The following is a 25,147-nucleotide window of genomic DNA, read 5'->3' on the forward strand; positions in this document are numbered from 1 at the left end:
GAACAGTGGGTGTGTGCCCAAGTGCCCAGGGAGTAGACTTGGTCTGAAGGCCCAGAACACAGCCCAGTGGCCTGGCATCGGGAAATCAGCCTCCATTTTGTGATAGACGTACTGTTCTGGTGGTGTGCACCAAGATGTCAGAATTTCTCAAAATATAACTTCCTGTATCATATCGTCCACACTGGGGCTTGCAAAGATGCGGATTCCTGGCCCCCTCTCAGCCTGTTAAATCATAATCTCCAGGGGTGACACTCTTACACTTGATCTTTAACACATTCTGGGAGAAAAGATGCTTGTGTGAGGTTCACAAGATGCTTGTGGGGGGTTCACAAGATGCTGGGAGAAAAGATGCTTGTGTGGGGTTCACTACAGAGCTGTAGGGCCGGACAGTCAGAGTTGGTTAGAGGCCGTGGGTAACCCCTACACCAACTCCCTTATTTTATACGTAGGGAAACTGAGACCCAAAGAAGGGAAGTCATTTACCCAAGACCTCACAGCTAATTAGCGTGTGCCCTCAGGAAGGGCAAGCCAGAAGTCTGCCTGCTGCCTTCCTCCCCAACAGCCCCTGCCTCACCCTTCCTCTTAGCCCAGTGCCCAGTGGAGACACATTGCCGAGGCTCTCTGACCCATGCCTTGTGACTCAATCAAAATGGAAACACTAGGTGATCTGGAGACACCTGCCTGGCAGTCCCGGGCCAGGAGTGACCACGCTTGCCCCTGTCTCTGGCCCCAGGTTTTGCTTCCATCTCCTGGTTTTCCCTTCCTCGCCTCACATCCATGTGGCCAATGTGTTATTTCTTTAGTCCTGGTTCTTTCTAGGTATTTTGCCCCGTGCAGCACCTAGTTGTAGGGTCATGTACACTTGGCTCAGTTCAGTTCACACACTGGTTGGAAGGGTTCAGGATTCTCTGGGGCAAGGATGAAGTGCCCCCAGAGCTCCTCTAGGGAGCAGGAGCACTCAACAACCAGATGTGTGTCATTTGTCATGCTGCAGGATTCTGTGACAACCACCTCTGACAATATTGTGACGTACGTGGGGGGATAAGTGAAATGACAGAATTGGTAACAGAACAAATCGTCCCCCGCCTGCGTGCTCCATGGATGGGGGTACCTCTTGCATGGAGGCCCACCCAGTGTTCTTTCTAGGGCCTCTGGGGTCATCAGAAGGTGAGGACAGGGGTGGCGGGAGGAGATGGGATTGTAGGGAGAAGTCTCTTGCTCTGCCTGAACTCAGGGGGGAGTTTGGTCCTGGGTCACCTACCGGTTTCAGTGCCTGCTCAAGGCCACCCCGCAGGACTGAACCCTCCAAGACTCCTTCCAAGATAGCAGTCAATCCAGTGCAAGGTTGCTGGCTGCAAGAACCACGTAGTGCAACCTCTGAGCAGTGGGTTGAGACCTGGCAGACGAAGGACGGCCCCGAGGTGGGCCTTCATCACCTGCCATGGATGGACTTTGAAGGTGCGTGTCCTTGAGTAGAGGAGAAAAATAAAAGTGATTCCACCTCCCAAAGCTATTTGACTCATTGGAAACACAAAATGCCATCCACAAATACTAGTTGTGATGTGGTAAAACACAAAAATCTCCCAGGTCATTTAGTCTAGCCTGGATATCTAAGTGGATCTATTCCAGAACATTCCAAACCGTAATTTACATTTCGATCACCCCCTCTGGTGACACATGTCCTTGCCTCTCACTCCTAGCCCACAGCCCAGGGAGAAGACACAGTGCTCCAGGCCAAGAACGCACCTGCCCTGACGTTCGCAACCTGGGTGACTCTGGACAAGTCTTACCCCTCTCTGGGCCCGAGTGATGTGTTGTTTTCCCCCCATCTATAAAGTGAGAGGGCAGATGATTCTTCCGAGCTCTGAAATGCCATAGCTTGAAAACGTTCTTCCTCTTGAGTCGCCTCCATTTCTCCTGCTGTTTCTCACTGAGCCCAGCCACTCACAGCAAAAGCCAGTGCAGAAGTCAGACACAAACCCAGTCCTCTGCCCTGGGCTAAACTACTAATGTGGTTTCTGAAACACTGGTGGAAGTAATTAAGATTTCAACAGTGAGTTTACTTAATCGTCAGCTAATAATTAAAATTGTACCGCACCTGGGTAAATTTGACTGCTGGGTGATGGATCCCCTGGCATCCCTCCTCCTCCTCCCTGCACCTCCCTAGATCTGGTGGGGTTATTACCCAGCATTGGAGGCCCCCTTTCATTACTACATCAGATTTCAGACTGGTGGCCAGAGAAGGCCGCTGAGACCCAGCATCTCCCATGGCTGAGACGGGCTCCAGGGGAGCGGGAGTTGAAGATGTAACATAGCTACGGTGCAGGGCTGTCATCGGGCCCGATGACTCAGGGACAGCGTTGTGTTGCCACATCATCCGCTACCTACCTCCAAGTATGAGGGCCTCCCCCAGCCAGAGCAAGGGCCCAGAGGAGGCAGGAGGGTTCACCTGAGCCGCGGGGACAGCACCACCCACCTGCAAATGGAAGAACCAAGCACCCAGCTGCAGCCCCAGTGGGAGCGTGTGCCCTTTGCTCACCTGCCCCCTTTACACCTTCTGACAAATACTGTGTGCCAAGCACTTTACATGCAGAGCACTTTACGTGAATTAGCACTTTTACTCTCATAGCAACCCTCCCAGGGAGACACCCCTATTCTCCCAGCTTTACAGAGGGGAGAACTGCAGCAAGCTGGGATGCCCCGTTCAAGGTCAGACCCGCTGGGAAAGCACAGTGAAGGATCTGAACTCCAGTCTTTCTGACTCTAAGGACTATATTCTTGCTACTACACCACCCTGTCCGTTCTTGCCCCGGTGTCTCCACTTCTTGGAGTCTCGTTCAAGTTCATAGTCTTGCCTTCTTGGGGAAGCTTGTTTTCCTGATTTACCATCACACGCACAGTGCCTCCTCCCGGTGCGCCATCCCTTCTCCAGATAAACGGCCCCTGTGCAACTGTTTTCATCTCTTGCCTTCCTCACCTACAATGGAAGACAGACAGGGGCACATAAATCTCTCCGTGCGAATGTCTGCAGAATTGCAGACCTGCACGTGTGTGATTCGAATGTGAGGGTTCCCACAAACTGCTGGCCGGACCACAAGTAGGTTGTGTGTGTGTGTGTGTGTGTGTGTGTGTGTGTGTGTGTCTCGAGGCCCCGTATTGCAGTGGAAAGAACAGGAGCTTTGGAGTCAGACAAACAGGGAAAGCACTCAGGTTCATGCCCGCCGTGAAGTAAGCATTCGGCAACTGGCATTACGTGCATTTGCGTGTGCGTGCACCTATGTGTCAGGTTTATTTGACTACCGGTGCTTTGGCCCAAAGACTCATGACAGACTGTGCACTCTGGTCTTGTATAAGAGGCAGCAGTGTGTAGAAACACCATCCTACCCTGCAATGCCCAGTGCATGCTGGGAGGGTGATGTTGTTTGTGGCAGCTGTGAGTTACCATGGTGATGGCTGGGTTGGGGGAGACTGTTGCTCTCTCCTGAGCCAGAGGAGTGCACACACTCTTTTTGCAGGGAAAGGCTTGGAGCAGCGGCCCAGGACAACCTCATGAGCTCCCCTCGTAGACCTCCTTGTCAACCCAGAGCTGCAGGAGCCCTGCGTGGCCTTTGTCCAACCCTGCTTCACACACACACACACACACACACACACACACACACACACACCATTCTTGCAGCAGGACCCTATTCTGTAGCAGCTAAGACCCTTAGAGTAGGGCTGTGAGAGGTGCTCTGATCACAGTGTTCAAGGGAAGCGAAAGGGGTGTTCTGCTGGCCACACCATGGCCCTCAGCAAAAGCAGGACCCTAGCGGAGTTGACCTGAGAATGCCTTTTTCTCATCTGCACAAAAATGCCGCATAGGCTGGGAGTGTCCTGAGTGCATCCCACACAGAGGGACACTGAGGGGAGGAGAGGAGCTACCGGGCCCTCCCTCTCTGCCATGTCTGTACTCTATTGTGTCCCCTGTGCCTGCCCCACGCTCAGATCAAACATTTGACAAAGACACATGGAGGCGACCTCTGAGGCACCAAGACTTATCCAATAAAACAAACCATCAAGCTTTGCGGTTATCATCACAAAATATAGTGTGTGCCTCAGATACCTTCCCCCCATCTCTGATCCTCATGGGAGATGGGGAGAAAGGGGTGAAGCCTCTTTATGGGATGGGGGTCAGAGGTGGATGGAGTGAAGGTCAGGAGTGAGCAAGGATGAGGGATGGGGTGGATTCTTCTGCCAACGCAACTTTATTCATATTGTTAGATTGAATATGTCAAGATTTGCTTTGGGGTCATGGATATGAACATCAAGTTGCCCCCCAACCTAGGCAAAGTTTCTGCAGCCTCTTGAGCTCCAGAGGCCTTCCCTTTATGTGCACGTCAGTCCTTTCATCGTGGGGCTGCTGCTGTACCTCTAAGAAGGTATCCGTCACCCACAAATGCAGAGCACAGCCAGGCTTCTCAGGAGCCATCGTGAGCTGAGCCTTTGAGAAGTAGAGAGGTATGCCCAAGATGGCCACCAGGGGACAGTGCTGGGGCATGGAGGGAGCTTCAGGGTGTAGCCTCTGCAGGACCCATCCAGGCCTGGGAGCACATGGCAGGTCCAGGTCACCCTCCAACAAATCAGGTTCTAACCCGGACTCCTCCTGTGTATGCCCCTAGCCTACAGTGCAGGGAGACCTGATGCCAGATCTTCCATTAATATCTCTCTCTGACCTCCAGCTAGTTGCCCCTTCACCGGACCCCAGCCTCCCATCTCTCCTATGACCAGGTTGGATTGAGTCACTTCCAAGGACTCTTGTGGCTCTAATTTTCGGCAAGTCTGTGAGACTTTGGGGTATCCCCACCTTGCTCTACTGCTGTGGAAATGAGGTAGGGGCTAGGGGCGCCTTTGAGGGAAGAGATACAGGGGAAGAAGGCACTGTGATCGGGGCAGTGAGAAGTAGGAAGTAGGAAAGGGTCTCCCTTTCTGTCACTACTAGAGCATTAAGATCCAGATTCACACACCCATACCCGCCATGCCCCAGGGCCTGGAGCATTAAGGAATACAGAGTGACCGTCCTGGGGCCGGCTACGATGTGGATTAAATATTTTTCCTTTAAAAAAAAAAAAAAAAAAAAGACAACTTCCTAAAGGGACATGTATCTATCCATTCTTTTTTAAATGTACTTGACAATGTTTTTGGTGGTAGCATCCATCTATTCTTCAAGTGTCCATTGAGCACCTACTATGTGCCATCACTGTGATTGAGAGTAATGGTGCAGAAATGCCCGGTGATACATAATGAGAAATGGCAGTTTCTTCCTGGGCTCAACTCTGCTCTGTCCTACGTGCTACGGTGTGTGTCCTTGGGCAGTTTCTTTCATCTTTTGGAGTCTCAGTTTTCCCATCTGTAAAATGGGGATGGTAGCACAAATCTCCCATGAAGTAAGGACTCAGCTGGATGATATATGCACAGGGTTGGCACACACACAAGTCTCTGAGTAACTCTTGGTCACCTTCCTCTTTGAGACCGCACACCCCTTGGAGTTATGCATGCCTTACCCTCATCTCTGCCAAACCCATAGAAAGAATTGCCCTGGCCCAGAAACCCACATCTTGGCGCAATGTTCTTGGTCCCCACACAGGCATTTGGGAACCAAGCGTTAAAAATATACGTATACACATTCTGATCCTGTCTGTGTTCCATGCCAAGCCATCAGTTAAAGCCATGGAGCAGCTCACAAGGTGACATTGCCAGGATAAATAGGCATTGGCAACCTCAGAAGTGACGACAAGGCTGGGGACGGAGCTCAGAGCATGGAGGCCTGCCATTTGTCCCTTCTTGCCATCAGCATGGAGGGTGGGTACATGATGTTGACCCTGAGTGATCCTACCAGCAGCTGCAGCGGCCTCGCATAGGCTCCCCTAGGGAGAGGAGAGGAGAGGTACTTGGGTCTGGATGTGGAGCTGGTTCTCAGAAAAGGTGCCGCCTGGTTTCCTACCCACCCTCCCCAGCCTCCCCTCGGCTGACAAGACGGAGCAGCTGTCTACCAGCCAGCCTGAGCTCATTCCTGGGGGAAGAAGTGCCTCCTGAAGGGATTCAGAAACATTCCCCTTGGCAGCAAAAGGAATCTCATACCCATGCTGAGTCTGTGGGTCGGGAAGGGATTGAGAGGGCAGTTTGACCAGGAGAGGACCGCGGAGGGTTTGGAGGGAAAAGGGAAGTAGCCTGAGAATGAGGATTCTTGGGTTTTCTCCATTGCTTTGCCATCATCTCTCTGTAGGTCTTTGACTCTCCATACGTTGTCTTTCAGGGAGGCATTGGGGGATTTGCTTCCATTCAGTGACTTTGGATCCCAAAGTCCAAGACAAACCATGGGACAGGGACAGGACCTCTTCACGTTGGTGTCCTCAGGGCCCGCTGTGGTACCTGGCACAAAGTATGTGTTTGATGAAGATTTACTGGATGGATTGATAGATGGATGGAGAAAGTTCTTTGAGTTCTTCATGCTCGGCACCCCTTGGTCTTTTGAATGTTATTTTCACCCTGGAAAGGAGATGGGATAAATTTGTTTGTTCTTTGTAGATTCTTCTCATCTGTCCGTGTTAATATTCTGCCTGGAAACCAAGGTTAGATAAAATGACCCCTGCTCAGTTAGGATCCTGAGGATGGCGGCCACACCCATACATCCTCCCCACTCGGGACTGCACCGTTGTCTGGGGTCTGAGTTGCCCAGAGTTCAGTCCACGCTCTTGGGAATGACTGCCCATGCCCTCCAGCTGCCTCACTTGTAGACAAGCGCTCTATCTGCACTGGCTCTCCTGGACCCCAGAGAACAACTCCAGACATTCCCCTTCAGTGCTCGGGGCTCCGGGAGTGTGATATGCTGAAGCTGGCTCGTCCCAGCTCCCCAGAGCCAATTAGTAGCATCTCTTCCTAACCCTGCAGTCAGTGACATCACGTTGGTAGCTTAAAAGGGCCACGGGAGGAGTATTTACACCACAGATAGTGGCAAACGCTCCAAGTCAGGGCGTCCCGGCCTCCAAGAGCCAATTGTTAAACATTTACCAACACGTCACTGGAGATGGGGTTTCGGGCAGACGTTCCACGTGACCTCAACCATGGGAACCTTGCCCAGGACCTCAGCTGTGAGAAGCAGGGCCTCCCCAAAGTGGAGCCAGCAGAAGCCATTCCTCAGGGGGTCTGGGAGGAGTGCACAACACAGAAGGCCCCATGCCTACAGCCCCCTTCCGGGGTCAAGACGTCAGGTGGTCAAGGGCATGTGCCCAGGGTGACCAGCACAGCGTGGGGAGTGGTGTCCCGGGGACATGATCAGTCTCCACTCCGTGACACCCTCAGCTCTCAGCAGCAACTTTTCCATTCACCCAACTGCGCTTTTCTCCCTCCAGACCCAGAGTCCCAGAGAAAGAGGACAGTGCAGAACGTCCTGGATCTTCGACAGAACCTGGAAGAGACCATGTCCAGCCTGCGAGGGTCCCAGGTGACTCACAGGTAAGTCCAAGCTGCGGAGGGGGCCGTGCCCCCCGCTGCTGTCTCTGTCTCCCACTCTGGAGGGCAGGGCTTCGGAGCGCCGTGGCACAGCGCCGCAGGAACGGAGAATCGGCCGTCTTGGCGAGAGAAGCTTGGCTTGGCTGGCATCAGCTTGTGCTTGAGTGTGAGATTCATTGCAGGCAATGAATGTGAAAATCGCCAGAGTGGGGGATGGGAAGCGCAAGCCACCACATGACCCAGGGTGTGACCCGCGATGTCCACTTTCCCTCCTTGGGTGTCAGCCTCCTCATTTGCTGCAAATGCTGTCCCTTGCCTGTTCCGAAGCGTCTGTTGTTAGACGATTCTGGGATCCTGCCTGTCCCAGCTTCTGGCATCTTGTCAATCTTGTCAGGTGCCCTCTTGCCTCTTCAGACAGTGGCTGAGGGAGGCCTGGGTGCCCGGCCTCCATGTCATCCAGATCCATGCCATGGGGTGTGCCCCTCCACCCCACCCTGTAGAGACCTTGCTGCCTCCAGCGGCGCGGGGCACTTATCCCTCCCGTGGAACCTCTTCCTGGAGTGGCATGCTGGCCACAGCCTCTGCCATGACTCAGAATTTCCCCCCACTGCCTCCTTGGGCTGCCCAGATGAGCTCATGCTGTCAGCTCCAAGGGGGATAGAGGGCCAGGCTACACTCTGGGGGTAGAAAGAAAGGGAGCAGATGGCCAGGATTGGGAAATCACGGGGGGTGTGGAGCAGGAAGGCTGAGAGGGATTAGGTGACCTCTCCAGTTGGACTGGAGATTGGTTCCTCCCCATCTCCTGGGGTTGGAAAATGAGAGCAAAGTTGGGACAGAAAGACAATAGGATAGGGGCTTTTCTTAGCCTAAGTGTGTGGCCAAGTGGTAGCCAGACTAAATTTACATACCTCCAACGACAGGGAACTCATTACCTGTCAGTCATCTCGTGTGCTGTGGGATTGCCATGACTAGGAAGTGGAACTGAAATCAGGCCTCAGCAGCTTTCACCCATTGGCTCTAGTTCTTCTACTTAAGAACACCCCTCTCCCTCCCTCCACTCTTCTTCTGCCTAGTCCATCCTAGCCTTCATATTGGACATTCAGCTCTTTGTTCCCAGATAACTGAAATATTTTAAATGCTAAATCAAAGTCTCTACTCTATGGGGTTAGGCAAGCAGAACCCAGACTACTGAAAGGGATGTGGTCAGGACATCTGAGGAAAAGAGTGCAAGGTGGGGCTCCCAGAGGCCCTGGGGCTCAGGCCCCCTTATATTTGACTCTATCCCTCAAAGCCCCGAACAGGACCCAGTGGCACAGGGGCCGGGCTCAGCTTGGCTCACCAGTTCAGTGGTGGCTCACCAGTGGATAAAATTTTGAACGTTCCTCCTTCCCCCATCCAGAGAAGTTGTTAGAACGGCTCTCAGCACCAAATCACATGCCAGCTCCATGCCAAAGAAGGCAGAAAGTGTTTCATTGCTGAGAGGGTCCCACCCCAAATGACTCAGCCACAGGGGAAGGCTAGAAGCAGCAGCTTCAGTGTCCCGGTGCCACTGACTCGAAACAGCCAGCCAGTTAAGCAGGACAGCCTGACCTCTCTTTTTGCTTTCTGTTTGGGGTAGAGGAGAGTGAGGCTGAAAACCTTTTGCATAAAGCTGACTGGTTTGAGGGGGGAGAGCCTCAGGCCTCTGGCTACTATCTCCCTTTATGGAAAAAAAACAAAAAACAACTAAGAGCGCTGAAGCTGGTTTTGCTGTTTACTGTGGACCCAGAGCCACTTCCTGTCTTAGCCTTTGGTTTATATTATCCCTATTCCACACTTTGATAGCCAAAACAATGATTCCTTGAGTTTTTATGGCTCTTTTACTTTTTAAAGTGCTCTCCATCAATCAGCACTTCCCTCAGCCCTGGGGGTAGACAGGATATTTTCATATCCTCTGGGTTAGAGAAGCAGCAGGCGAGGCTGGGGAGAGGGGGGTCCCTTGCCAGAGTCACACAGGCTGATTAGGGTGGGTTCTGTGTCCAGCAAGCTTAGAATCCATGCCAGGCACAGTGCTGGGCACCAAACCCCAGAACAAACACAGGCTTTATACTTGATGAGGAGCTTACCATCCAGTGAGCGCTTTCAGCAAGGTCATTTTCACTCTGGAACTTACAGGCTAACGCTAGATTCAATTCCTTTTTCAGAAATCTTTATTTCTGTCCTGCTTCCTCTATTTCTACTGGCTCGTTTCCCCAACAGGGAGAGTGTCTGGGTCAGGGGGCTGGGGCTGGAGAGGAAATGAAACTCTCTCTCTGCTCCAGGAGTGCCGTTCTCCCAACCCCAGAGAGAGAGAGAGAGAGAGGGAGGGAGAGAGAGAGAGAGAGAAGCAAGACTGAAGGGCTGGATGCAGGGCTGGAAGTCAAGAACTGAAATTTTAAGCTAGAATCCTCCCCCCACTGACTTAGAGATGTCTGGAGATGTGTTTGGGGGATAGAAAAGAGCAGTGAAATAGATGAAGAGGCACTTTGAGTGCACAGAGCTAAACAGGAGTAGGCCAGGAATAGAACTGAGGAGTCTATATACTGAGCATGACCCACACTCCTCACTAATTGTATTACCATGGTGTAGACTGACTATGAAAACTGGCTGTCCTGGAGCTCTCCAGCGCCCTGTCACCATGGTCATCATCATCATCCCTTTCGTTCCCCTCCTCATCTCATTGTCACGGTCAGTTTGTTTTTATTAAACACTGCGTGAATCCCTGTACTGAGTCTTAGGACAAGAGCCTCCCTGCTCTTCAACTCAACACATCTTGGGTTTGTTCCTCATCGATTTGTCCTTGTGCGTGTACCCAGTACATGCCAGGCCCTGTGCAAAGTGCAGCAACACCGCGGTGAGCAAGGCAGACAGAGTCGCACAGGCCCACGGTCTCCTTCAGGGAACTTCCACGCTCTCTGAGGTCCACGGTAATTAGAAACAGAAATAACGCAGCGTATGACAAAGCGCACATAGAACACAAAGGAGGGCCCAGAGGGGAGAAGTTGGGTGTGGACCAGGTCAGGAAGCCCCTGAAAGGGCCAGAATTAGCAGTCACCGATCGCCCTGCCCAGCCAGGGTTCCCCCAGCCTTGTCCACAGGACTTCTGTGGGGACCACCAGCATGCTCAGGTTCAAGGGTCATTTGGCTTCTCCTGTTCTTCTTTAATTTTTTTAATTTACATCCAAGTTCGTTAGCATATAGTGCAATAATGATTTCGGGAGTAGCATCTAGTAATTGATCCCCTATATATGACACCTGGTGCTCATCCCGACAAGTGTCCTCCTTAATGCCCCTTGCCCACTTAGCCCATCCCGCCACCCACAAGCCCTCCAGCAACTCTCAGTTTGTTCTCCGTATTTAAGAGTCTCTTGTTTTGTCCCCCTCTCTGTTTTTGTATTATTTTTGCTTCCCTTCCCTTATGTTCATCAGTTTTGTATCTTAAATTCCACATACGAGTGAAGTCGTATGATATTTTTCTTTGACTAATTTCGCTTAGCATGAGACACTCTAGTTCCATCCCCGTAGTTGCAAATGGCAAGATTTCATTCTTTCTGATTGCCAAGTAATACTCCATTGTATATATATACCACATCTTCTTTATCCGTTCATCCATCGATGGACATTTGGGCTCTTTCCACACTTTGGCTACTGTTGATAGTGCTGCTATAAACATGGGGGTGCATGTGTCCCTTCGAAACAGCACACCTGTATCCCTTGGATAAATACCTAGTAGTGCAATTGCGGAGTGTAGGGTAGTTCTATTTTTAATTTTTTGGGCTCCTCCTATTCTGTTGATCAAAAAATAACCCCTTGTTTTCTCAGGGTTGGTAGAGACAGTTTGGGAGGATCTTCTTTTTTTTCCAGGAACTTTACAAAAGTTCATTCATACCTCATTCATACCTTAACCCCTGAAGTGGCTAAGAAATAGATGTGCTCACGGAGTGAAGATTCCTGTGCTTTGCGTAACCCATGTCCAGCCACAGACTGCCTTAGCTGCCTGGCTTTCTCGGCCTAAAGATCCTATTTTGGTTAACTCAGCCCTGCATGGTTTTAGCTAGGCCGAGCCGCTGAGACCTTACCTATGGTTGATTTGGGCCGGGCTGGGCGGGATTATCAGTTAGTCTCTGTCTGAACCCAAATCTAGGCCACCTCTCCAAGCAGATCCCAACTGGCCTTTCTCTCTGCAGCCACCGTGGTCCCTCAGGGAGAAAGGCAGCTCCTTGTCCAGCTCCCATACCCCCTCAGGATATCCCGCAAAACCTGGGCATGCTTCCCTGGCCTGGCCGAGCAGGGCTCGCGGCGTGGGACGCTCTTGTCCATTTCCATATGTTCTCTCCTCTTTCCAGTTAAGGCTGCTTCTGTTCTCTGGTGAGGTTCTGCTTCTGTCTCCTCATGGCCCAGACCTTTGGCTGGGCCTAGTCTTACTGGGAACCAGACACATATCTCAGGTTGCCAAAGCTTTTCCACACCCTCTGTACCCTACTCCAGACTTGGCCATCTCTGGTTTGGAAATCAACTTGCTCCCAGCTCGTTAATAGAGAGGAGGTGATAGACATGCCCTGAACAAATGAATGATCAAGGCCTTTTAAGCTCAAGGTGACCAGATTATCCCACTTACCCCAAGAGATCTCAATGGACCCTTCCCATTTATTGAGCAACTTCTATATACCAAGCACTGTGTTAGGCATTTACATATGTGATCCTTACAACTGTATGGAGTAGCAATAGTATCTCCATTTGACAGATGAGGAAATGGTGGCTTAGCAAGGTTGATTACTTCACCTCCAGCTCACTTACAAATAAATGGTAGAAAAGGATTAAAATCCAGCTCATATTACAAAATCTGTGCCCTTAGCAGTGTACGTAATTGGTTCCCTCACACTTCAAATCCCTTTCCTCTGACAACCTCAGGTAACATATAACAGGGGCGCCGTACCCAATGAAAGGCCTCCTGGAGAAGGTGGAGCCCACCTGGACAGGTGCAGAGGAGGCGGGAGGGCACGGGAAGGGAGAAGGGTCGCTGCGGTGCGGTCTGCGTGGGCAGGGCACAGAGCGGCCCTGCCGGAATGAAAACCAGTGCCCTTCTGCCCTCTGCCCTTCTGCCCTCTGCCCTCTGCCCAGCTCCCTGGAGATGACCTGCTACGACAGTGACGACGCCAACCCTCGCAGTGTGTCCAGCCTCTCCAGCCGCTCGTCCCCTCTGTCCTGGCGCTATGGCCAGTCCAGCCCGCGGCTGCAGGCTGGGGACGCGCCCTCGGTGGGCGGGGGCTGCCGCTCCGAGGGGCCGCCCGCCTGGTACATGCACGGGGAGCGGGCCCACTACTCGCACACCATGCCCATGCGCAGCCCGAGCAAGCTCAGCCACATCTCCCGCCTGGAGCTGGTCGAGTCCCTGGACTCGGACGAGGTGGACCTCAAGTCCGGCTACATGAGCGACAGCGACCTCATGGGCAAGACCATGACGGAAGACGACGACATCACTACCGGGTAAGGTCTCTTGCGCAGCTGGGCAAGGGGACTAGAGAGGGCAGGGGGACGACCGGTGGAACGGGATTCCTTGAGGCGAGCGGGACTCATGACAGGAGTTTGGGTAGCCGCGCTGTGACGGGAGACAGCCGGGCAGGGCCTTCGTACACTGGTTGTGGCCGCCCCTGAAATTTGATGTGGTTTATACCCAGCTTCGGTGCGGTGGGTGGGGCCGCCACCTGAAGAGCTGATTGGTTAATGGAGAGGCCTCCCTCTCATTGGCCCATGGGGCTGTCGTTCTATGGTATGTCCCGCCCTCCTCCCTCGAACCCGGAAAAGGCAGGTAGGAAGGGCCCCGGGAAAGGGCGTCAGTGCCAATTCCGCCAACTCCGTGTGGACTTCGGACAACCTCATCTGCTATCCCACTTGGAAAAAGAGGATGATAGTACTACATCTGTCTGCCTCGGAGTCTAACAGGAAGAGAACACGAAAGCGCTCAGGGGAAAGCACTGCTGAGACAGAAAAGTGGTAGTGGTGGCTCTCCTTCCTTCGCCGGGGTTCCCGGCCCCTCTGGTCCGCGCCTTCCCCGGTGGCCTTCCGGTCCCACTCCTCTGGTTTCTTCCTCCGCAGACCTGCCAATCATGCAACTTCCTCGTTCCTATCCCTGTCTGTTAGTTTACTCACTTCCTGTGCTTTGCCCCACAGGGACCCTCATCTTCTCTTTTCTGCCCCAACTGGCACGGTTGGGTTTGTGGAGCGACGCGGATGTGGGTGACAGTCTGGGAAGTGAGGGGGAGAAGATGGGAAGAAAGAAGTGGGGGGAGAGAGGGTGTAAACGGTCCTGGCCCAACTGTTCCAAGCCCTGAGAGTAAAGAGCTGTAGTGGTTCTGGAACCTTCTCCAGAGCATCTTTCAGCTCCCTGCTACTTCCGCTCTTCCTTCTTGGTTTGCTGGGACTTTCCAAGGGACCACACAAGTAGCGACAACACCTCTTCCCCCTATCCCTCTCAGGGACTACCTCTTCCCAATAAAAATCCCAAACTGGAACAGAATGAAAAGTAGCCCCTCCTAGGAAAGGACTGAGAGCTGAGCGCCAGGCCATCCACTGTTCCGCACCCCTGGGGACAAACTTGGAGGGACTAGGCAGGGCCTGTCCAGCTGATGAGGCTGCTCTGGAGCAAAACAACTGACTCACGAATGAGACTGTTTACTGCCTCTTAAATCCCAGGGGCCGGCCGACCTCACGCTCAGATCCACCAGCTTGGAGCTGGGATCGGAGAAAAGCCATCCAGCTCCTCCTGTGCTCAGAGGGCTTTGCTGGGCAGGAAGGAGAGCGAAGGTGTCTGACGGGCTGCTCTGCACACCCCCTGTGCCAGGAAGCTGCTTCTCTGAGGACATGTCCAGTTCCTGCCCTCTGAGAGCTCCCAGTTGGATAGGGCAAAGGGAGGCACAACCCCTGCAGGGCAAAGAGCTCTGAAAGTTCCTCTTATGGTGGAAGGACTAGAGCCCCAGCCGTCAGGGAGCTCCCAGACAGAGGGAGGTGGAGCCGTCCCCCAAGGTGCACACAATGACCATGGCAGAAAATTCCCCAAACATCGGAAGGCACGAGACTCCTGACTTTGGGGAGATCCCAGTCTGAGGCAGGCCGCAGGATTTCCTAGCTGTGTGAGCTTGGGCAAGTTAACCTCTCCAGGCTTTAGTTTGTCTACCTGCTAAATGCAGATAATAGGACTTATCTCAGGATGGTTATAAGGGTTAAGTAGATAAATATATGTATAATGTTTGGAATAATTCCTGGCTCATTCTAAATGCTCACTAAATGTTAGCTTTTTTTTTTTATTATTATTACTGTTAATTGTTAAAATGCCATTGTGAAGGAGGAGAGGGGCTTTTGCACTCTAGAGTCCCAGACTTGCCCACAGGGAGTGTGCAGTCTCACCACAGTGCCACTCAGAATCAGCAACAAAGACAGATGTAGTGCTGCTGGCCAATCCTGGGAACATAGATTTGAGGGGACACGGAGGTAAAGGTATGGAATACTGGGCAGAGGAGGGCCAGGAAAAATGTCCTTAATCCACCCTCTAGCACCCTTTCTTTATCCCTTTCCTCTGGACAGTGTGCATGCCCCTAAGTCATTGAACAAATAGACTTCACTGAGGCTAGAGCATGAATGAGAACTTGCCCTTCCTGCACATCCACCAACTGACCACGGGCCCAGGGAAGCCTCAAGTTCATAGGGGGAAGAAAGTGTTGGCATGGCAATATCCATAAAGTGGACCTCACTATAAACTGCAATGCTGGTTTCCAAGATAATTTCATGTGTGTTTTTTATGGTCAATCCGCAACGAGCAGGAACTCTTTTAACACTTACAGTTTTAAGGTTTCTCCGTTTGTTTACTTCCTTGCCCAGACTGCAAACACACCCACCCTTAAACGTGCTAAGGAAGTCCGAGATGAGGGAAACCCACCTATAATCCCAGTAATTTTAATGTAAACAATCCCTCCTCAATTATGTGTTTTCATGGTTAAGTGTTGTGCTATTTCACTGGAGACTGGGCATCCTAGATTCCAGCAAATCTTGAAGAGAGTGCCCCTTGCTGAGCCTCTTGTTGGCCCTCCTGTCCCCACTGTGGGTTCCATCCAGGTTTTATAATTTAGAAAGTGTCCTGTTTCTAAGAAAATTGTTTTCCCTGTTCATGAAACGGTAGGGCTGTTCCCACCCGCACACTGACCCCTCCTCAGCCCCTCCCACTGCCATTCACTTTGCTGCCTCCCAGGAGCTCCCAGCACTGGGCCAGAGACAGAGGTGAAGCCTCTGCCCTCCCCACTGAGCGACATAATCAGCCACGAGCCATCTGAACGAGCCAGGCAAGAAGGTAGTGATTCTAAGTGCTCTGGCTTATCTGCTGGGGGAGCAGCAGCCCCTTGGGCGCTCTCCCCAAGCCAGTGTTCAGTCCCACGTCAGCCCTCCCTGCTCCCTCCAGACACCAGGCCTTTTTCCTGGGTTGCCAGTCTGGGGGGTGGGGTCAGAGTAGGCAAATTCTTCAAACTGCAGCTCAGCGAACTAGAATGAGGAAGGTGAATCTGCTGCCGAAAGAATCCTATTTTTTTTAATTATGTTTTTTTTTAATTGTGGTAAAATACATGTTTTTTATATATGGTTAATATGTCAGCCACTTTCAAAAGTACAGTTCAGTGGCATGGAGTACATTCATAGTGTTGTATAACCGTCCCCACCATCTGTCTCCAGAACTTTCTTCACCTTCCCAAACTGAAACTCTGTCTCCATTAAACGCTGACTCTTCATCTTCCCCTCCCCCCACCCAGTTCCTGGCCACCACCACTTACTTTCTGTCTGTCTGAACTTGACTGCTCTAGGTACCTCATGTAGATGGAGTCGTACGGTATTAGTCTTTCTGTGACTGGTCTGTTTTACCGAGCATGATTGCCTCAAGGTTCATTCATGTGTAATATGTATCAATTTCCTTTCTAAGGCTGAATGATAGCTTACCGTATGGATGTACCACATTTTGTTTATCCATTCAGCTGTAATCCTGCTATGAACATTGGGGTACAAATATCTGTTCAAGTCCTTGCTTTCAGTTCTTTGGAGTGTATACCTAGAAGTCTTGAATCATACAGTAATCCGATTTTTAATTTTGTGAGGAAACTCCATACTGTTTTTTCCACAGTGGCCATACCATTTTACGTTCCCACCAGCAATGCATGAGGGTTCCAGTTTCTTCACATCCTTACCAACACCTTTTGTTTGTTTGATTGTTTGGTTGTTGGTTGGTTGGTTGGTTGGTTGGTTGGTTGGTTGGTTTTTTAATAATAGCCATCCTGATGAGTGTGAAGTGGTATCTCGTGGTTTTGATTTGTGTTTCCCTGATGAGTGGCAGTGTTGAACATCTTTTCATGTGTTTATTGGCCATTTGTATATCTTCTTTGGAGAAATGTCTATTCAAGTCCTTTGCCCATTTTTTAATTGGGTTGTTGTTGAGTTGTAGGAGTTCTCTATATATTCTGGATATGAATCCCTTATGAGACACATGATTTGAGAATATATTTCCCCGTTCTGTGGGTTACCTTTTCATTCTGTTGATCGTGTCCTTTGCGCACAAACGTTCTTCATTTTGATGAAGTCCAATTTATCTATTGTTTCTTTTGTTGCCTGTGCTTTGGGTGTTGTATCCAAGAAATCACTGCCAAACCCAATGTCATGAACCTTTTCTCTGTGTTTCCTTCTAAGAGTTTTAGAGCTGATGGGACTTTTTAAAAATATGGATTCCAAATCTCATTCCAGACCTACCAAGGCAGATTCTCTGCTACTCAGGAAGCCATATTTTTCTAAAGCTTCTCAGTGACTCTGGCCTAGTCCATCTTCCCATAAAGTACAAGAATCTTCTTTATAGCATTCCTGAAAGCCAGTCTTTTAGTCTTGTCTTGCCTAGACATAGTGAGCTTATTCTATTTCAAATAGAACAAAATTATAAGACAGTTTCTAAATATTCATCCGAAATCTGGTTCACTTCTGCCTATTGATTCAAATGCTGCCATCCAAGAAAAATAGAATAAGTATAAATCTTCATTCAGATATTTCAGCATGTTCTTAATGATTGCTCAGATAGTCTCTTCTCTAACCGCGCCCCCCCCCCCCGACAAAGAAGTCCCCAGTTTATTTCATTACTTTTTTAAATGACCCACTTTTCCCGATTATCCTGGTCACTCTCTCCTGGAAGCTCTCAAGCTGTCAATGATCCTCTTGAAATTTGGCACCTGGACTAATCACCACCTGACACTAGTCCTGCCCAGGGTAGTATCCAAAGCATGACACCATAAACAACTTCAAGTTGGCTGCTGACTGTCCTAAATGACAGTTCGAGACATTTTTACCTCTTGCAAAGAGAGCAGCAATTTGTTTTTCTAAAAATAGGAAGGTCTGGAATTTAATCTAAGTAAGAAGATAAGTTCCACAGCCATCTGTCTGTCCTTCCCGTCCCTGGCACCTGGGGTTAGAGCAGAAGGGGAGGAGAGGATGGGCTCCCATGCAGAGGTAAATACAGGCACTGGGTACAGGGACCAAGTGTGCCTAGCAGGGAAGGAGGTCAGACGGCCCTCCATCCCTTCCCTGTTTTAACTCGGATTTACTTCTCAATGCCTCCGTTTCCACCCACGTAAGTGGCGGCTTGGGTGGGCTGCATCTGAGCTGTGCAGTGGTTAAGGAGCGGGAGCCCCGGGCTTGGCTGGCAGCAGCACTCCTCTAGGTGCTGCATCGCACACCTCCAGTGGGCGCCCTTCACACCGTACAGGGTTGTGTCTTCGGCAGCCCTGGCAGGGCTGCTGTCCAGCGACCTGTGCCAGAGGCCGCAGAGCCTTCGACGGAACCAGCAGGCCCCATCTTGAAAGAGCTCTGTGGCTGTGTGTCAGAGGGGCAGCGGGATTTCTCGTGACTGTCTGCCATGCCCTGTGTCTCTCCTCAGGTGGTTTCCTGCTCCATGTGTGTGGCTGGATGTTCCAGTCTTCTTGTTCCCTCCTCGCCTCCCCTCCCTTCTCCAGCCTGTCCTCTTGAACTGTGCTTGGGGGCTCAGGAACAGATGGGATTCGTTTCCTTCTTGGCTCTGAAGTGTCCTGACGTTGAAAAATGTCAACTAAAATAAACTGTAGGCCCCTGCCTTCTCCCAGGCTGGCTCTTTGCTCCCAGAGGCAGTGAGCCCAAGCCTTAAAGAGACACCTCCCAGCCTTGCTAAGCGGGCCTCAGCATCTGTCTGCAGCCACCCTCCTGAGAGGGAGCCTCATTTGCTGCTCTCCAGTTTGGCTGTCTGACTGGCAAACCCCAAGATGCCCCACCCAACCTTCAGTGCGAAGAATTCTCTTGGAATGGGCATCAGGTTTGTAGGATTTGTACAAAGAGAAGAGAACCTTTCTTAACTTGAATGGGCAGCGGGGAGAGTCGGCAAGGAAGCATGGATATTTACCTTTCCACTTTATCTTCTCTGTTTCCTGGTAGTCAGTTCTTTAGGTATCCCACCTAGTGGGCAGCTGGCCCAGGCCTGGCGTTTGCCCACGAAACACAAGGATTGGGGTAGAGGGTGGTAAGGGATCATTCTGGAGAAGATCCAACGTTCAAGCTGAAGGCGGAAACTCCATGTCTGTCCTTGAAGGGCTTCAAATCTAAAAGGGAGACAAGATGACTCCTGGGTCAGTGGCCAAAGAAGTGATGTGTAGTTGAAGTAGACAGTGGTTGTTGCCATTTGGGGGATAACAATTACAACATTGACCCACAGATTCGTACAGGCAGCTTTGTTGATACTTCTCTGTGGTGCAGGGGGAGGGGCATCTGGCGCTCTGGAGTTGTATCCAAAGCACTCCTCTAGCTTGCTGCGTGTCACTGAGCAAGTCCTGTAACCTTTCTGAGTCTTAGTTTGTTCATTTGTAAAAGGGTAACCATTTTTGCATTGTGAGGATCAAGTGAAGGAGAACATGTAGGGGTGCTTTGAAACGTATAAAGAGCTTTGGTTCGAAATACATTATTCTGATCTCAACTTACTGTCCTGTTCATTTAGCTGGTGGCCTCTGGCTGAATTAGGAGCGGTTAAGAGTATCAAAATGAGATTTCTCCAGGTTGGCAGATGGGTTCACTGAACTTGGGCTTTGACTTCCTTTGCATGGGATGATCTTGTTTGGCTTTTCAACACCATCTGGCTATTCTTTTAGTCCTGTAGTGTGCAGTTAGATCAACAGATCTTTGGTACCAGATCTTATCAACATAAGCGTCCCACAGAGTGGGAGGGCAGTAGTGATTTAGCGTGAAGGCTTGTAGCTCCTGGGTCTGAGTCCTGGCTCTTCTTATTAGCTTTGTGAGTTTGAGTGAATGCTTATTCTCCCTCTGCCTCCGTTTCCTTAGCTGAAAGACACAGACGGTAACGGTGCCTACTCTGTAAGACTGATGTGAGGATTAAATTTGTTAACATGTTTATGTATAATAAGTGTTCAACAAATGCTGGCTATTGTTTGTTAGCCGTCTGATGGCAGACATTCACAAATTGATGGGCCTAACCTGTCACGTGCACATTCAAAATGATAATATTGGAATAGCGTATTTTAACAGTCACGCTTGAAAATGAGAGTTCTTTTTTTTTTTTTTAACGTTTATTCGTTGTTGAGAGACAGAGACAGAGTGTGAGTGGGGGAGGGGCAGAGAGAGAGGGAGACACAGAATCGGAAGCAGGCTCCGGGCTCCGAGCTGTCAGCACCAGGCCCGACGCGGGGCTCGAACTCACAAACCGTGAGATCATGACCTGAGCTGAAGTTGGATGCTTAACCGACTGAGCTACCCAGGCACCCTGATATTTCTTTTTTTTTTAATTTTTTTAATGTTTATTTTTGAGAGAGAGAGAGAGAGAGAGAGAGAGAAAGCATGAGTGTGGAAGAGAGAGAGAGAGAGAGAGAGAGGGAGACATGGAATCTGAAATCGGCTCCAGGCTCTGAGCATGTGCCCCCTACCCACCTCCTCTCCAGCAACCCTCAGCTTGTTCTCTATAGCTAAGAGTCTCTTATGGTTTGCCTCCCTCTCTGTTTTTATCTTATTTTATTTTTCCTTCCCCTTAATTCTTAAAAGAGTAGTGGTAGCACTCTACAGGCTGTGTGGGGTTAATCTAGATCACAGTGTCTGTTCAAACCCAACAGGGCTGATAGAAGGCAGGAGTAAGCCAGGTATTCCAGAGGGGCAGCTGGATGTATGCTAGTTGCCATGGCAACCGATGCAGGCTGAGGCGTGGCCCCTCCTCTGATGTGTCCTAGTAACCTACAATTGAGCTGCTGGGGTTTTCACTGAGTTTTGAAGACATACAATTTGGTCGACAATCAGGATGGATCAGGGATTGAGGAAGCCGTTGAGATGGGTTTGGCTTTTCCCCACCAGCCCTGCCCACCTGCCTGCCTGTCCACTTGTCTCTCGTCTTTAATTGTCAGCTCCATCCTCCTTTTTCCCACAAACCTTATATTCTGTGATAAACCAGCTGGGCTCAAGTAGTGTCTGGAAATTCCATGCAATCTAATATTACAGAAGGAGCATAAGTTTGGAAGTATGACAGGCCTGGGTTCAGATCCCAGCTCTGAGGCTTTGGGAAAGCTGTGAATCCATTCTAGTAGGAATAGTTCTATGGGAATAGGATTCCTATAAGGATGTTATAGAATGTGTGGCATTAATGGACTAGGTATGCAGCAGGGGCTCAGTAAATGTGACCTCCCTCCCTTCTCTTGGTTGGCTCCTGGAAAATTAAAGTGATAAAAGTCCTAAAGGACATCTGTAGAATGGAACGTTTCCACCTAGATGGTGACACCCAGTTGCCCACTTGTCTGCCAAATCCTCTCCTTTCGGGAAGCCTTCTCTAATTCATCCCATTGCAATACTACCTGACTCTGAAAATCATCTTGGAACTTGCGTGTATGGTTTATACTGTAGTAACTTGTGCTTTTATGATTCTCTAACAATTGCATGGCATATATGGTTTACAAAACACTGTGTCTTATTATTTTATTTAATCTTAACACTGAATTAGATATTCTTTCCCCCGGTTTGCAAGTGAGGAAACTGCTTAACAGGGTTGCCGGGATCACATAACTTAAAAGTGGCAGCAAGCAGGGGAAAACCCAGGCCCTCTGACTGCCTTGTCCTCTCCTTTTTTTGGTATACCTACTGCCTCACTGGGTATACCATGAAGCCCTTTCCCTCCGTGTTCAGCCCATGTGCCCCTTAAGCCCGGGAGGGGGCAGGCATCACGTGCCTCCCACTGGAGTAGGAGCTTCCCAGGGACACAGACCTTGTCTTCTATTTTTTTCTCAACACCCAGCAGAATATGTTCTCAGGTCACGCTATTGACTGGCCAGTGAATCATCGTTAGAGGTCTCCACTTGGAATGCCCCTAGGTGACCTCTCCATCTTCCAGGATAGGGTCTTGCTTTGGAGAGCCACAAAGTAGCCACAGCCAAGAGCTCAGGACCACAGGCACAAGGAGCAACCCAAGCCTCTGTGAATACAAGTTCTTGTTGACTCTGGCTCAAAGGCTAAGCTGTCCCAGGATGTCCATGAGGGGCCAGCTCTGGCCTCTGGGCTATCAGATGTCTCTGACCAGGCAGCAAAAGACCATTCATTGCAGCTAAGAAAGGCCAGCAGGCTAGGCAGGCAGACTTACCCACTGAGCTGTGCATAAGGGTGCCCTAAAGAGTCTGCAGGACTGGATTGTTCTTGCTTATATGTTGGGACAAGCTCAGGCAGATGTACAAACGTCTAGATTTTGAAAAGCAGGCAGAAGGAAAGAGACAGTCCCAGAGAGACCCAAAGCACGTAGCTGCATAACAGATCAACATTCACTGAATATGCAAGACAGGGTCGTGGGGAGACAAGGTGGGAGAGGCTGATGTTGGGGCATGTGCCACAGATAAACAGAGCCAGCGTGTTCGTGATGTGCACGCCAAGGAGGGGAATGAGAGACAGACAGACACTGTGTGAGACCCATCCAAACACGTGTGTGAGAGGCGGCTGGGTACAAAGAGGCTGTGTGCGCACTAATTCCAGTGGCGGGGTGGGGGTGGGGGGTGCAAGCTTGCCGATGGGCAGGGGGTAGCAACCAGACGGGCAGAGAGCATGTCTGGGAGGTGGAAGGACTCTTCCAGAGAGGAGTGAGTGATGCTGTGTTCAGCCTGGGGGCCTGACCCAGAGCAGGGCAAGCCCTTCTCACCAGCCTACCCTTCCTGCCCTCTTTGGCCAGCTTGTGTTAAAAGAGTTCTGTTCGGTGCCCTGCCCTTCTTTCTTATGGGACATCTGCAGCCCGAAAGAAAGAGTCGCATCTTCAAGCTCCTTCCCACCCTCTTTTCCTGCCTGCTCACTCTCTTCCAGCTCCTTTCCCAGCCCTCTTCTCCTTGGTCACCTTTCTTAGTCTCTCTCCCATCCTTTACTTCAGTGTCTGGCTTCTGTCTCAGCCTCTGTGGGTTTGATGATAAGGCGCAGTTCAGAAATGACACCATCTTCACGGACCCGGCCATGTGGACAGGCTCATGGCCAGGTTTGGGTGGTAGGACTTCTACCAGCAGGGGTTCCCAGGACTGCTGACATTCTGCTGAGTGTTAATAGAAGAGGAGGGGCAGAACTTATCATCTGCCTGTCACCATCCCTTTCTGAGCCACAAATCTGTAGAGGGGCGGGCAGGAAGAAAAGCCAGCTGCCTTGTGCCCTTCTGGAGTGAACTTTCCTCAGAGGATCCCTGTTTACTGGATTTAGCCAGGGCAAAAAGCTCCTTGTGTGAGGCTCCAGCTAAGAGATCCTGCTTTTCCCAGCTCTGAGCAGGTGCCCCTGAAGTCTGGGAGGCAGCAGCTATATGGTCTCTTATGTCTCTACCAGTCCCTGTGATTAGTTTTCTGTTCTCGGGAGACAGGTTGGCAGAGTCGCTTAAACATTCCGGAGTCCAGGGGCGCCTGGGGTGGCTCAGTAGGTTAAGCGTCTGACATCAGCTCAGGTCATGATCTCACGGTTTGTGAGTTCGAGCCCCGCGTCAGGCTCTGTGCTGACAGCTCAGAGCCTGGAGCCTGCTTCAGATTCCGGGTCTCCTCCTCTCTGTGCCCCTCCCATGCTCATGCTCTGTCTCTCTCTCTCTCTGTCTCTCAATAATAAATAAACCTTAAAAAGAAAATGAAAAAAAAAAAAAAATTCCGGAGTCCAACTGACCTAGATTTAATTCTCGTGTTTGCCACTCACCATTTGCATGACCTTGGATAAGTTACTTAGCCTCTTTGTGCTTCATCTCATTGTCTGAAAGGAAGGATGATAATGCCCACTTCATGATATTTATTAATATATTTAATAAATATTTGTAGAGTACCTACTATATACAAGACATGTGGAGGGGCGCCTGGGTAGCGCAGTCGGTTAAGCGTCCGACTTCAGCCAGATCACGATCTCGCGGTCCGTGGGTTCGAGCCCCGCGTCGGGCTCTGGGCTGATGGCTCAGAGCCTGGAGCCTGTTTCCGATTCTGTGTCTCCCTCTCTCTCTGCCCCTTCCCCGTTCATGCTCTGTCTCTCTCTGTCCAAAAGATAAATAAACGTTGAAAAAAAAAAATTAAAAAAAAAAAAAAGACATGTGGAGCTAAAGCAAGAGGACAAAAATAGACATTGTTCTTAAACTCATATATGAAAAAGAGCTGGCAAATAAACAAATAAATACCTACTAGATTAGGTGGCGCTCTGTGGCATCAGGAAATAAAGCAGGGTACAACAGGGTACGGGGCAGAGACTGACAGGGTGGGGGCTATTTGAGATCTGGTGGTCAGGGAAGGCTTCACTATGCACAGAAGAGCATGTGCAAAGGCCCTGAGGCGAGAAGGGGCACGTGTTCAAGAAACTGCCACGAGGTCAGTGTGGCTGACACAGAGTAAACAAGGAAGAGAGTAGTCAGAAGTGAGATCAGCAGGTAGGCAGGGGCCAGGTAATAAAGGGTCTTCTGTACCAAGGTGAGGACTTTGACTTTTCTTCTAAGAGAGGGGAAACCCACAGGAAGGTCTCAGGGAGAGGAGTGATGAGGTCTGACATGTTTGGTAAAGGGCCTGCCTGGCTACTGTGAGGAAAAGAGCCACAGGGAAATCAGGGAGAACCTGGACAGGAAGGTGCTACAATAATCTAGGCAAGAGAAGGTGATGGCTTGGACCAGGGAGGGGGAGGCGGACGTAGACATGGTGAGAGGGGTTTCGAGGATAAAAGGGACGATACATTGACAATGCCTCCTCAGCGCGTATGAGATTTCTATTCCTCTCCGGATATTAGAGCCCCAGCTCAGTGAAGGAGAACCTGGGGCAGTGGGTGCTGGGGTTGTTCTGAAGTCATTGCTTCTGGCCTCAGGGGTCTGAGCTGGAGGCCTTACAGACACATGCACGCATACGCACACATCTGCCCACAGAGGCCAGCTGAGGGTCTGTCGAGTCTTTATTGGGATGATTCCCATGATCCCATCTGTCCCATGTTCTCAGAGCCACACAGAGAGCCTGCGGTTGGGGATGGTGGCAGGAGGATATGAAGCTAAGGACTGCTAAAACAGTAGCTCGCTGTTTAAGATTTGATGGGGCTGCCTCCTCTCTGCTGCCTCTCCCAGCTGCGGGGCGGTGAGAAAGGCAGGTTTCCTCAG

The 25,147-nt window shown here is 50.7% G+C and overlaps 1 protein-coding gene across 10 annotated transcripts in view; it reads left to right on the plus strand.

The window, feature by feature from the left end:
- Nucleotides 1–25,147, plus strand: part of NAV1 (neuron navigator 1) — a 246,203-nt gene that overhangs the window by 145,608 nt on the left and 75,448 nt on the right. For 9 of the 10 annotated variants that reach the window (XM_040462204.1, XM_040462203.1, XM_040462200.1 and 6 more), the window contains 2 exons: nucleotides 7,389–7,491; nucleotides 12,628–12,993. In XM_040462204.1, coding sequence (XP_040318138.1) covers nucleotides 7,389–7,491; nucleotides 12,628–12,993 — 469 coding nt within the window. The remainder of the gene's footprint in view (nucleotides 1–7,388; nucleotides 7,492–12,627; nucleotides 12,994–25,147) is intronic. The other variant, XM_040462208.1, reaches the window with a different exon arrangement.

This window comes from Herpailurus yagouaroundi, unplaced genomic scaffold, assembly GCF_014898765.1.
Source record: "Herpailurus yagouaroundi ecotype Mexico unplaced genomic scaffold, PumYag 308, whole genome shotgun sequence".
NCBI classification, from domain to species: Eukaryota; Metazoa; Chordata; class Mammalia; order Carnivora; family Felidae; genus Herpailurus; species Herpailurus yagouaroundi.